Source organism: Falco punctatus (genome assembly GCF_963210335.1).
Source record: "Falco punctatus genome assembly, chromosome: 11".
NCBI classification, from domain to species: Eukaryota; Metazoa; Chordata; class Aves; order Falconiformes; family Falconidae; genus Falco; species Falco punctatus.
The window spans coordinates 8,123,504-8,136,909 of record NC_137591.1 but is presented as its reverse complement, the minus strand read 5'-3'; the positions used below and the strand labels follow the sequence as shown (position 1 = coordinate 8,136,909).

General features: G+C 36.3%; 1 protein-coding gene across 1 annotated transcript in view; it reads right to left on the bottom strand.

Annotated features, from left to right (window-relative positions):
* Positions 1-3,716: 3,716 nt before the first annotated feature.
* Positions 3,717-13,406, bottom strand: part of FAF1 (Fas associated factor 1) — a 171,608-nt gene continuing 161,918 nt past the window's right edge. Inside the window, exon 19 of the mRNA XM_080406277.1 lies at positions 3,717-6,878. Coding sequence (XP_080262403.1) covers positions 6,795-6,878 — 84 coding nt within the window. The 3' untranslated portion in view covers positions 3,717-6,794. The remainder of the gene's footprint in view (positions 6,879-13,406) is intronic.

The following is a 13,406-nucleotide window of genomic DNA, read 5'->3' as shown; positions in this document are numbered from 1 at the left end:
GAAGCAGACTATGAGGGCAGCTGGATAAATGCTAATAAAACTAGGAGGGACTTTGTAAAGCAAAATCAAGAATTCTCAAAGGGTTAACTGGTTAGAATGTGTATTCTGTTGAATCTGGCATCTTTTGATTGATAAGAAATAATGGCTCCTGCATAGTGATTGCATGATGACAAGAAGGCAAATATGACAGTGAGCATTATCTGAAGGAAAGAATCCACTTGCAAGTGTCTAAGATACAGGGAATGATGAAAGGAGGCTGTAGCTGCCAAAATGCAATTGTCAAAAGAATAAACTGCATATTTGCTGTGAAAATGCTCATAAAATAAAAGGAATGTTTTGTATCTATGAAGACTTCCCAGATCAGAATACTTGAATGCTTTTAATACATGTGCATAAAACCACTTTTAATATGGCTAGGGAAGATGGGTAAACTAAAAGTTAAAATAGATTGAACAAACTTTATAATGTAATCTTGAAAACCTGATTTTTTTTCTTCTTCTGTGTGTTAGAGGATACTGCAACAGTCACATATTGTCTTATTCACCTTTGTCTAAACCTTGAAAAAGTAGTAGTATTTTTCAGCAGTGGAATGTTCTCTACAGTTTGCAGGTTATAACTAAGTTCTAAAAAAATACCCTACATTTTTTAAGTTAGATCCACAAAATAATTTATTAAGTTTCTCTGTAGATATGAGTTTATAATTGGCATTAAAAAAAAAAAAAAGAAGCTTTCTTAATTGCCACCACATTTTGGAAATGCTTGCTTTTCCTTACACAACAAAAGTCCTAATTTATCAAGGCATATAAAACAGGCAAATAGACCTAGACAAAATGTAAAATGTTTCTGCATGCACATTAGAATAATTTAAACCCCCCTAAAATGGCTGAAACAGAACAGGAGGTTTCAAATGACAACAAATTACGTGTATCATTACATTTAGAAAAGGCAAGATCATGAATAGGATGCTGTAGTTACAAGGTATAAAATGCCTGTGAGTGATAGTAACTCATGCTAGTGGAGACTGTGACAATAGGTTAAATAAAGCATAGAGGCAAATAAAATGATGGAACACACATTTTGAGGTAAATGAAAGCACACTTATATTCACTATTTTACTAAAAAACCCCAAATCACTACAGTAGCATTTATCTGTAAGAAGAAAACTGCATAAAGAGGAAAATAATAAAGAGAAATTAAGTCTCTGGTGAAAGATGAAGATTGTAATCAAAATTATTTGAAGACACTGTCTTGGTTCCTCAGAGTACATGTGTATCTTGCTTAAAAAGACTCCACGAGGCCACCAGAAGTGGCTGAGCCACGTGAGCCAGCACATTAAAGGATGCAACTGAAAGACAGACTGAAATTAGGGGAACAGAAAAGAATACAACTGTGGAAAGTTAACTTGGAAGCCACAAAACCAGAACTAAACAACTGATGGACCTCAAGAAACAATTACCGAAGGTGTAAAAGATCATTAAAAATATCAGAAACAGGAAGCCTGCCAGAAAGATAATTGGACTAATATTTTTTTCAGTGTGTAAAAGGAGTACTTAAAGTAGGGCAATTGCAGGAAAACTAAACATTCACAGTGATGTTTACTACAGGGGAAACATTTTTTATTAAGAAAAAAAGGGAATATTACTCAAGAGATTGATAGCAGCTGGAAGCAGTAAGGAACAGTTTTCACAGTGAGAAACAACACCAGGAATATCCCCAAGGATCTGTGTGGGAACTTGTATTGTTCAAGTAACTCATATATTATTTGGAAAAAGATATTGGCAATGAGGTGATGATATTAATGAATGATACAAACTCATTCAAGATGACTGGATCCAAAGTGAATAGCCATGAACTGTGGAAGTCTGTCACAACACTGAGTTGGAAAAACAGTAAATGAGACTCATTGGTAGTAATTACTAAGTTACAAGCATATTAACCACTAGTTCTGTGAGCACAGGAACGAATGAAGCCTACTTCTATAACCAGCAGCTGAGTGACATTTTAATTGAATTATGTTAAGGCTGCAGTGTGACTTCAGTCTTTATTACACATAAAAGAAGCCACAGAGAAAAGCCCTGACTAAGGAATGAATTCTCTGGTATCTAATGAGACATCAAATCCTGTTGAAACTTTTCTCCTGCAGGTAGGGTACTTGGGCTGCTTCCTTAGGTCTGTAGTGACTAGTAAGAGTGAGAGCTGGAGTGAACCATGCCCTCACTGCACACACTCAAGGTACCTCCTGTCTGGCTTCCTATTTCTTGAATTCTGGGCTACCACCTTCCACAGAATTTATGGAAACTTCGGACAGCAATACCTTTATACCATTTGTTTAAAAATGAATGTACAATGTAAAGGTAATTACAAGGCATTCAAAAAATATTTTGACGACCACTATCAATGTAATCCCACATAATCAGCACTGCTGTCAGAGGGAGCAGCCCACTCTTCCTCTCGCTCTCATCTTCGGTTACTCACCCCCCGCATGCTCCACCTTCTGCTTTTTTTGTTGGTGCTGGTGTACATACAGCCACTCAGCAAGCTGGAGCAGTCAGAGAACTACTCCAGGAAAAAAATGGTTAGTTTTTAGCTAGATTAGTTTGCCTGGCCACAGTGCAAGATAGGGGCAGAGGTGGCGCTTCTGGTGGCAGTGCAGATCTGTACCAGTTTAAATAGAGTATAAAACTGCCCGGATCCTGACACATTTAGTGCTAACTTTGGTATTCCTCCATCTCTGTCATGTCTGAGGAGATGGTTTCAGGTAGTGAACCATGGGTCATGCTGTGTACAATACATGTAATTTCTGCTTGCTTTCAGGACCTGTCCAGAAAAAAAACCCCAATTAAGGCTAGCGCCATTGCCTTCTCTTTTATACAAACAGAAGAAGAAAATTTAACTAGGGTGCAGAATCAACAGTCACTCTTTCCTAGGTCATTTGTCTGAAAGACCAATGGCTGCAACGAACAGTCACTGGAAGGGGCTGGATAGCTCATCCTGGGCAAGTGCCCCATCTCTAGCCCTAAGACTGATGCTCCTGCTTCCACCTTCCCCCTCAACAAGTGTAAAGAATTCTGTATTTTGGCAAACAGCTTTGACAGCGGAGAGCACACACACATTCAAAGCAGGCAGTACTATGGTGGTGTTGAAGTAGCGTGAAATGTCTTGCATCGGGGCTCATTTCTTCTCAGGCCCGTATGACTCACAATATGGGAAAACTTCAGCGTGAAGTAGAATTCGGTAAAAACTGCAGGGGAGCCTCAGGAGAAGCCACCATCACTGCTTCAAAATAAAAATGTATCCTGTGCTTTGTCAAATGTTGGAAGGACTGACTCGGTGCTTACCTTGATGTAAGGTCTTGGTGCTGTGAGCCCTCAGCAGTGGGAGATGCTGGCCAGCAGAGCCATAGCTCCAGTGAGGCATGGCAAACACAAAACATTGCCATCTTTAGGATTTCCTACTGACTGCCCCAAGGGGGTTCTGCCTGGTAGTGACTCTTTGCATGTGGGTGTTTTGTTTTGCTTTGTTTGGACACCTACTTATGTATTTTCTGCTTGTTGTGGACCCCTTTCTAAGGCACCTTAGTCTTCCTGTGCCTTGTTTGGGGGGTCTGGACATGAGGATAATGAAGTGCTTCAGTCCTCCTGTGAATCTAGGGCAGGGTAGTTTTGTTTTTCCCCACATACGGAAGAGTGAAATGATGTAGCTTTTTAGTAGAAATATTACTGTAATTGAAAATTTATTTTAAGTTTCTAATGTCACTGAGTAGGTACAGTTTACGAAAGCCAAAGTCCTTTTCTGCTACATTAAAAAGAATAAACAAACCCCCGAACATAGCTTCATTAGAAACACCCTCAACACCCTCACTGAATTTAAGAGTGCATATGCAGAGAATACAGAGCGAACGCTTGTGTTCTGCATATTCTCTAATAATGATTTCAAACACCAATGTCAATAGGCGGGGAGTTTCTTCAAAAGCCAGAGCGCGCCCCACCTTCACTGTAATGCTCTGAAGGCCAATAATGAAAGCCAACGCATCATACATGATTCCATTCATTAACAGTAATTCCGAAAGAATTAAAACTAATGCGTTAATCATGTTCATGATAATCCATTAATGTGAAGAACCTGAAGAGAAAAAGGTAGAATGAGGGATATGCTCTGTAGCAACAGTGTTACAGTTTTAGGGTAATACTGAATTATAAAATTAGTCTGTAGACTGACTGTAGAGGATTAACCATGCCAGCAGAGCATCCGAAGTCAATACCATGGTTTAGGAGAGCAGAAAATGATGGCATAGAATATTAACGTTTCTACATAGGGGTTGGTTTGTACTGAGGGTGTAATTTGGAAAGGTGACTCTAGATCGTTGCTTCTTGAAATCAGTCCCAAAGTATTTAAGGACCAAAATCATAAATGTTTTATTTAAAGAGTGATACACTTGTTTATGTTGTGGCAGAATGATCCCTGCATACTGATCTTGATGTCTTTGTATCAGACAGCAGTAATGCCACCACTTTGAACACTTCCAGTTAATTATCACTAGAACATTTTGATAAAGACAGTGTATTTTGCAATATGAACAAAATGAGGGAAAAAATAGTTTAGAAAAAAAAAAAAAAAGGCCAAACAAACCTTGGGAGCACTGGCTTCAACAAGTTCAACAAATATTCAAGCCACATTTAATAACTTTATAAAACTAGTATCAAAGTAAAGAATATATAGTCAAAATACAGAAATAAAGTTGAGTGAGATAAAACAGCCTGATGAGATCAAACAAAAGTTAAACAGAACAGATTAATATAAACAAGTTAGCTGAAAGGTCGCTTTGCTTTGTGTAGCAGTATTTCAGCAATTCCTTTTCTCAACAGCCAGCTTAGAAGGAAGAGCTAATCTGAAAAAAAAAGATATGCATCACTTTAAAATCCTGCTGTATGAGTTAACTGTGACTTTTTGTAGAAACAGCATCACCCCAGTTTGCAACCTACGTTAATTTCTTATTTAATAAACATAATGGACTTTTTTTGTAAGAAAACAAGTTCAGAATGAAGTGTCTGCATTCAGCTTTCCATTACACATATCTTTCTGTTGGCTATGAATTCTTTTATTTGTGAACTGCTTACACTTCCAAACCTTTTGTTTGTCATAGATACTTCACTTCCAAAAGTGTCTGCTGTAGCACTCACTAAATTACAAAAGGTAGAATAAGGCTTTCCCAGCTCAGAAATTTGCATTTTTGGTAAAGGTAACAATATATCAGCTTCACTAACCCTAATAATAGGCATACGTTTAATTTTATATCACCATCCTTCCAAAGAAAAAAGAAAGACTAAAAGATGTGTGCAACTGGTTTTTGCTTAGTATAAAATTTTCAAATCAGAACTCATTTTGCTATGATAAACACTATGAATTACATATAAACATAGGTGGAAAACAATATGCCAGGCTTTAAAAAATAACACAAAAGTTTGATTAGCAGATGACAATTCTGTAGCACTACTGTGCACTATCCTGTAAGCCCAGAGATTAAAAAAAAAGAAAAAAGAAAAAAAGTAAAAAAATTTAATCAAACCAGTTTTGATGCAGGTTTGGCATCAAGTGTATGTTATGATCTTAGACTCGGTATGCTTATTCTATGGTTGAGAAATTTAAAGTACCAGATTTTTTCCACATCAGATAGCAGGTAGCTGGTGCATACAATTCAGACAAGAGAACTAGGATTTCTTTAATTTGAGATGGGATCAGTAATCTATTATTAAAATGTCCAAACTGTGCAATAATAAGGCAGATTTCTTAATACACCACCTCTTAAGATACTCATTGTTTGATGAAACAAACAAGGTGCTTTAAACCAGCAGAGTAATAGGATACAAACAAGTGCCAGAATGAAGGAAAACTGCTAAAATGGGAACTGCCCTTTCTTTCACAATGAGAGATAAAGAACTTTTGTATCTGGTATTTGAAAGGTTTTTAATGGCTGATATTCAATATCAACCGATTCCTGAAGTCTTGGCAAGATACCAGGTTTCTGGTACTGGCCATTTCTTACGTTATTTAAATATTCACATCATGCAATAAGCAGTTTCACACACTGCAATGTAATGGAAAATACTTCCTAAACTGAATCAGAACTGAGACCCCAAGCAGAACCAGTAAATAAATATCTCGCATATATGTCAAACTATATTCTTCAAACAAAACCTTACATCTTATCAAAGAAGTCAGAAAGTACTAACAAAAATTATATGCTTTCTACTATAATACTGTTAAATTTCCATGGCTGAGAATGTCCTGTTAATTTTTTTCTGCCTTTTTAAATTAGTTGACAAAGTAGAAATTCAAACACAGAAATAAAATGCATATATATGAGAGCACTGGCTCAGTGAGATATCAAATATACAGCATTCTAGTGTCAAAAGTACAGGCAGAAATGTCCAAGATTTCTTGGTGAAAACGGGGCATTTGAGGAGTAAAAATTCTACTTAACAATCACTCACATTTTAACAGTGCATTAATTATAACAAAAGCTGGATGATAAGTGAGCAACAGAGTCATAATGTTCAGTGTTCATAGCAGAATTTTATCCTCTGCTCATTTAAATGAGGTTGGAAACATATACTCATGTATGTGAAACTTTTAAGTAGCTATCTTTTTTCAGTTTTTCAGGATTCTTGCAAGAGGCAAAGTTGTGATATTGAACTGAGTTGATGATAGTACAAGGTGGTGTTGATAGAAGTCTTCCTTTCAATGCTGTGCCTCTGGCTTGTCAAAGGATGATCAGTCCTACAATCTCGTTTGATCTATTCTTTTGCCTCTAGGAAAAGGGTTTCTTGAGGATACAGTTTTACCTCCAGTAACGATTTATTTGGATCCAGCTGGGTCACCTGTAAAGATACGAACAAGAAGATACGTGTAAACAGACTTTTTTGAATTGTTTATCTTTACAGGGCAGATTTCCACCAGGGAGATATCAGAGTCCCTCCATCAGTGGTAACTGGAGTTGTGAGTATGAATTCCTAAAATGCAGGTTAAGAATACATATATATTGTATTTTGCATGTTGTTATTATTTTGCAATAACAATAAACAGAGTAATAATAAACAGAATCCACCACACTAATTCCAAGAAGGTCTGGTTTTCTACCATAAACCAATATGTGAGTATATTTGTTTTTGTCAAAGTTAAGATCTTTTGGAAGGATTACCAAAACACAAGTTATGATGAAAATAAAACTGTAGTCCCAGTTAAGTATCCTTACATTTTAATCAACTGCTGGTACAAGCAGCATAGCCAATCCAGCATGATCTCTCCATTGAAAGGGGAAACTTACTCTGCCTTTATTTTCCTACTCCCTTTCTTGCACCAAGTCACACAGGAAAGCACCTCACTTTCATTCACTGTGATACTTATCAGCCACCTCAGCGAACCTAGGCTGGGAGAAAACTGTGCACTTTTGTTTGTTTGGGTTTTTTCTGTCATGCTTGTGAGTTCAACTGGTGAACGTGCAAGCCCAGTCAACACCAAATCCAGTGCAAGGTAAGTAGCAAAAGCACTGAGCAGCAAGTAGAAGGGAGGAAGCAGAGCCCTCCTCCTTTTATTGGGAGCAAGGTACTAAATCAGCTCACCATATGGTGAAACTGCGTCACAACCTAACTACTGCAGTGCTTGCTTACTATGCATATATGTGTGTATATCTATCTATCTATCTATCTGTGTGCATTGTAAATGATACATAGCACATAGTACTTATGTAGGCATGTGTGTACGTTTGTATTATAGGATTGCTCCCTGGAATCCTGACTCCTTGTTGGACTTGTAAAGGTATTTAGGCAATCACTTGTGCAGATAGCCATATAGGAGAATTCCAGTGAGAGTTAAATGCCATGCAGTTTGGAAAAGAATGATACAGGCACTGTCTGCATCATTATTGCCAAAACTCTTCAGCATTTGGCTCTTAGCACCCAACCCTGCAAGGTGGTCAGCATCCTGACCATCCTATCACAGACTTTCACTTAAGGCACATAAGCAATTCTCCATCTATAGTCAGCAGGAAACTTTTGTGCTGAGGATTCTGTTTAGAAGCTAGACTGCTGCCTATGGGATAGATCTCTCCCATGACAATTAAAATTTAATTGTAAGTATTACATAATAAAATTATTTATATAGACAAAATAATGATGACAAGGGTCTTAGTGTCCTTCAGACATTCAGGTTTACATGCCAATGCTGTGACATCCTTCAGAGGACTACTGCAAAGTTTCATATAGAAAGATGAACATTATTTCTTTTAATCTTATAATTTGCTGAACTATTTCACTTCCATTTAAAAATCTATTTTCCCTGGTAATTCTGTTTTATTTTGCTGTGTGAGCACACTAGTTACCAGAAGTTTGCTTGTAAATAATAGGTTATTAGTCTTATGCTATAGGTGTAAGTGCAAATGCATACCCAAAAACATCTTTCCAAAGTTAAATGTTTTATCTATGATCACAGCATGCCACTGCTTTCTAAAATTATTTTTTGAAAACACCGTCAAGCACACCAAATACTATGAATTAATAAAAATGCTATTTTATTTTTTCTTAAAAGCATAACTTACTACTCCTGTTACCAATTAACAAAACCAGTATTGCTCCTCTTTCCCCTCCCCCAACTATATCAAACTTAAAATATATTTGTATTTCTATTGTTTTATTGGATAATTACAGAAAATTCATTATTTAAACAGCTATTAAAAGCTTATCACTTCCTGAGCTTATTGAAATCAATGTAATTTTGCCTTTCTGATTGCAACAGAATTAAAAAAAAAAAAAAAGGGCAGAATTTAAAAAAAACGAAACAAAGAGATGCATTATTTTTATTCCCAAAGCAGGAACGTATTTTCTTAAACTTCATGTACCATGGTGAGCTATTGCTAAATGTCTGAAGAGAAAAATAATTTATAAAAACCAGACTCAATTTTAGATTCCTATTATCTACAGTCCAATTATGCATTCCTGCACAGATGCTGCTTAAATTATTGAAAGGTTATTATCTTAGAAAGCAAACCTGTTATGTAAAAAACAGCCAAAGTAGTGCATTTAAGTTTGTGATTACAGAAGTATGCTAATTAAGTATCTTGTTGCATTTTTTAATGTTTTGGTATTCTGCTACAGTCCATTATTGCAGATAGGCACAGAAAGTGCGGTAAATAGGGGTCTCTGCAATTCACAGTGTAAGAGGTATTGTGCACCTGAGAGAAGCAATCTTCCTTCTTTTCCGTTCAAGCCAGTATCTAATTAGACTTCTCTGTTTTCAAATCCTGCAACCTTTTTTTCTGTAAGAAAAGCTAGGGAAGACAGAGGAAGTCTCTTCTGCATTTGGAAAAAAAAATAAATCTGAAAACCAAGCCTAGGCAATGAACACAATCTTCCAGACTGTAACCATACAGAAACCTATTATTTATTCACTTGAGCGTAATTCAAGATACATATCCCAGTCTAAACTCTGAAGTTTGCAAACTTCAAGTACCTTAAGTAATAACAACACATTATGTCCCTTCCTCAGTGTTTTTGTACTCAGAAGGTTAGCTACAAGCACTGTGCGGTACCTGCAGTTAAAGGACTGTGCAGCTTTTCACCGTAATTTCAGTGTGCTGCTTAATTCACTGAGGGACAGCAGAGTTTGCAAATGTTTACACCATTACCCAATTAACTAACAATATGGCTCCTACATCTGTCAACAAACAAAGCTGTTGTTGCTTTGTTTTAGCTCCTTGGCATTTTCTGTTCATATGGGTCGCCATTGTACTTAATTATCACACCATAACCCTTCTGCAGCTTCTACTTTGTTATTTGTGGTTTGTAAATATGTTGTTTACTACAAAGAATAGAAGCCTTAGTAGTGAACACATTTCCTACCAAAAGAAATGGTTTCTCTTGTAAATATATGAAATATAAGACCTAAGATGTTTTGTAACTTACAGTATTTTAAAACAGAATTAGAAATCTAAGAGCAATATATAATAGAGATCAAAGGACCCCGGAAGAGCTGTAGCCTGCACAGGTGTGTCCAATGTAGTGTTCTAATGAATTTCATTCACTTAAATTTAGGTGGGTTATTTAATAATGCAAACTATAAAATGCCTTCATATTTATATCTGTGTACCTTGTTTCATTACCTTTAGGATAAATTCTGGAGTCCACTTCAGTGCTGACAATCCTTTGCACTGATGTCATTGCATGGCACTCTTCTAAACAGCTTTGCATGTTATCTAAGTTACATTGTCCCAAACTCCTATACCTTTATTATTTGAAGATTTCTTCTATGCTGTTAGAAATTACACAGGAAGCCATTTTAAGCATGTGTTTATATAACGAATCTGATTTGATCCTGTTGAACTCCATGAGATTATGTAGGTACCCATGTGGTGAAATCAACATATTCTTGATTAAGGTCGCAAAATTCACCAAGGTAAGCACTCAGCATTTGTTAAAGGCCTAAACAAATGCAAAAATCATAGTGTCTCTCTGTATTTTCAAGTCCTAAAATAACTTTCTACCAGTCATATGCATGCAGTTTGAATCTATTCACGTCATATGGTGATAACAGCTGATAAGGTGAATGTAGTTTTAAAAAATACTTTACGCTTTTGTTAAGGTAAGTACTTTCTATTATAATGACATGTAACTGAAAACTCCTTAAAAAGAGGCTCTAAGTTGTTTCAGGTTTATATAGTGAGGAGGGTGGCAGAGGAAGGAGACAATGTTTAGATGCTGAGAGTATAACTCAAATGACAGTGACGTTACTAATACTGAAGCTCTGTAGAATACCACACAGGCACGCTCAGGGCTGCCCCAAAGCCAAAGCAGTGAGTGCCCTGGGAGTTTTAATCTTCAGGCAAACCACCTTCTATGCAAACTTTTAACACTCCCCTCTCTTCAGGGAAGACTCACTCTAGCAACGTGACCAGAGGGTGGTAACAGAACCTTATTTTGATCAGTGTTAGATCTTGCCCTGCAGCTGCAAAATGTTGCAGTTTCACTGAAATAGGTTTCAGTTGGTAAAACAGGACTTTTCTTCCAACTGTGGATACAATTTTACAGGACCTTATGCTTCAGTGCACTGGAACAAAGGCTATATCTTTTAAAAAGCTTTGTTATATAACTGATGTTGGTTTGGTGCGCAGGAAATTTATTGCTTTAATAGATATTTCTTTAAATTAATTCTGTGGCAGTTATTTCAACTATGCACTAACTAGTCTGTTTGAAGCCTCTCCGTGGCACTTAGAAGTTTGAATGATTGAAAACTGCGCAAAACCAAAAGACAGTAACGATAACCCTTGTATTTCTCTTGTAAGAGTGAAGCAGCTACTTATACTTTATTCTGAATAAATTTTGTGTTTTTTTTAATAACGCAGTAACAAAAATTAATACTAGTTTAAACAAGAATTTTATACATTCTTGTAGCAAAGTCTTTTTCCTTCTAGAGTAATTTTTGTGTTATTTCTGTCTTTGCCTTTGCTGACCTATCTGTCCTAGTACACACTCACATCCTGTACAGCTGTACTTCTACCATTTCAAAGGTGTGGTTCCTTACCCTCCCTAACTCTGCAGGGAAAAGATAAATAAATAAAAAAAAAGAGTCTTAATGCTCAGGAAGGTAATTTAAAAATAAAGAATCGAATACACAATTATTATGACACTTACACAAGCAGTAAATATCACACCCTTCACCTTTCTCTACACCCTAGGACAAGGATCTGATTCCCAAGTAGCCAGCCTCTATACCACTTACACACGCATGAATACATTTAATGAATCCAACGGACAAAGAGTTCTTTTACTCTCTTTCCTAATCCTCCTAAAGTATAAATGCAATAGAAATTACTTAAAGGCACACCTGGTAAAGAGTACCAGATCTGTTTAAAAAACTATATTTTCAGAATGACACACAAACAAATACAGTGAATCCTTTCTACCTATTGAAATATCTGGGTTACACAGATAATACGCTCAACTAGTGCAACAAACAAAAGTAGGGTTACCTTATAGAAATATATGCAATTAGATCTGGTTTAGATGAATAAACTTGGGAGACAATTTACATCTGAATTGAAGACAGCCATCACAAACAAGGAATAATATGTCATAGTAAAAGACTTTAGTCTCTGTCTAAGTACAAAACTTTAATCCAGATATGTCACACTCTATCTTCTCCGAAGAGATTTTCTCAAAACCATATTTTAGATTAAGCATATGTAAAAATACATTTACTAAGCAAAGTAACAGATGTTGATAAAACAGAAAATTGTGACACTCTATCCTCTACTTTGAGCATGCTTTCCACTCTCTTGGAAAAGCTGTGCAGCTCAGATAGCTGAGATGCCGCCACTGTTTACATAGTGTAAATTTTCATTGCCTTAACGTAATTTATATTAGAAAAGAATCTGCTGCGTAGATTTTAATGACTGAAGGCTTATAAACCTGACTTGCATTACTTGACTTCTTAGACAGTAAATTAAGATAGCAACTGTGTTCTCTGTTAAAATCCTAAGCATAATGACAGGGCAATGTAAATAATAAGGATAAGCCAAACCCCAGTGTTGCTGTATTTGTACAGTGATGCCTGGACTATTGGGTGCTTTTTAAAAGTTCAACATTATGAATTCACAATTCTACATTAAAATTTGATTTTTTAAATGGGAAAAATACCTCATGTTTGTAGAACAGAGCTTAAAAAAACCCCAACAAACACTAATCATTCTTGCACCAAAAGTAAACAAAGCCCTGATGTTAATGTTGTTTAAAAAAATAGAAAAAAAAAATTTTTACCCAAATCCTATGACTTTTTACCACTGCGTAGTAAAAAAAATATATTAACTATCTACCTTCCAATAAAAGACATTAAGAACTGGTTTGTGCAGCAGTTCCACCTGGGTAGCTCTGAGATACTTCTGTGCTTCTTTTTAGCCCAAGATCAGAAATTTTGTTGAGTGATCAGTATTTCCCCCAAACACGGCCAAAATACATCCAGTTACTAACATCACCGAGTATCTGTTTTGTATTTATTTTTAAGATTCACTCTTACTAAAAACATCACTACGAAAAGGCCGCACCTTCATCTAGCCTTTCAACAGCTCATTTTCAATGACAAAATAACAAATACATCTTTTCGTTCTGGCAGGAGAAGTGAAAACACAAAAGTATTTCAGTTAAGTAAATTCTCTTTCAGTAATGTGACTTTTGTTGATGTGGTATTGATGGCGTTAAAGTATTATGCCAGTTGCCTTGTATGTTGAGAGCAAGAAGTCACAGGCGCTGTCACTCAGAGGAGTTACCTGGGGGTACTGAACAAGACAGTGCTGGTCCCCACAGTGCCAACAGCTCCGACGCTGGAGGACTTCAGATTGTGAGGGAAGAGGAAGGTGCTGT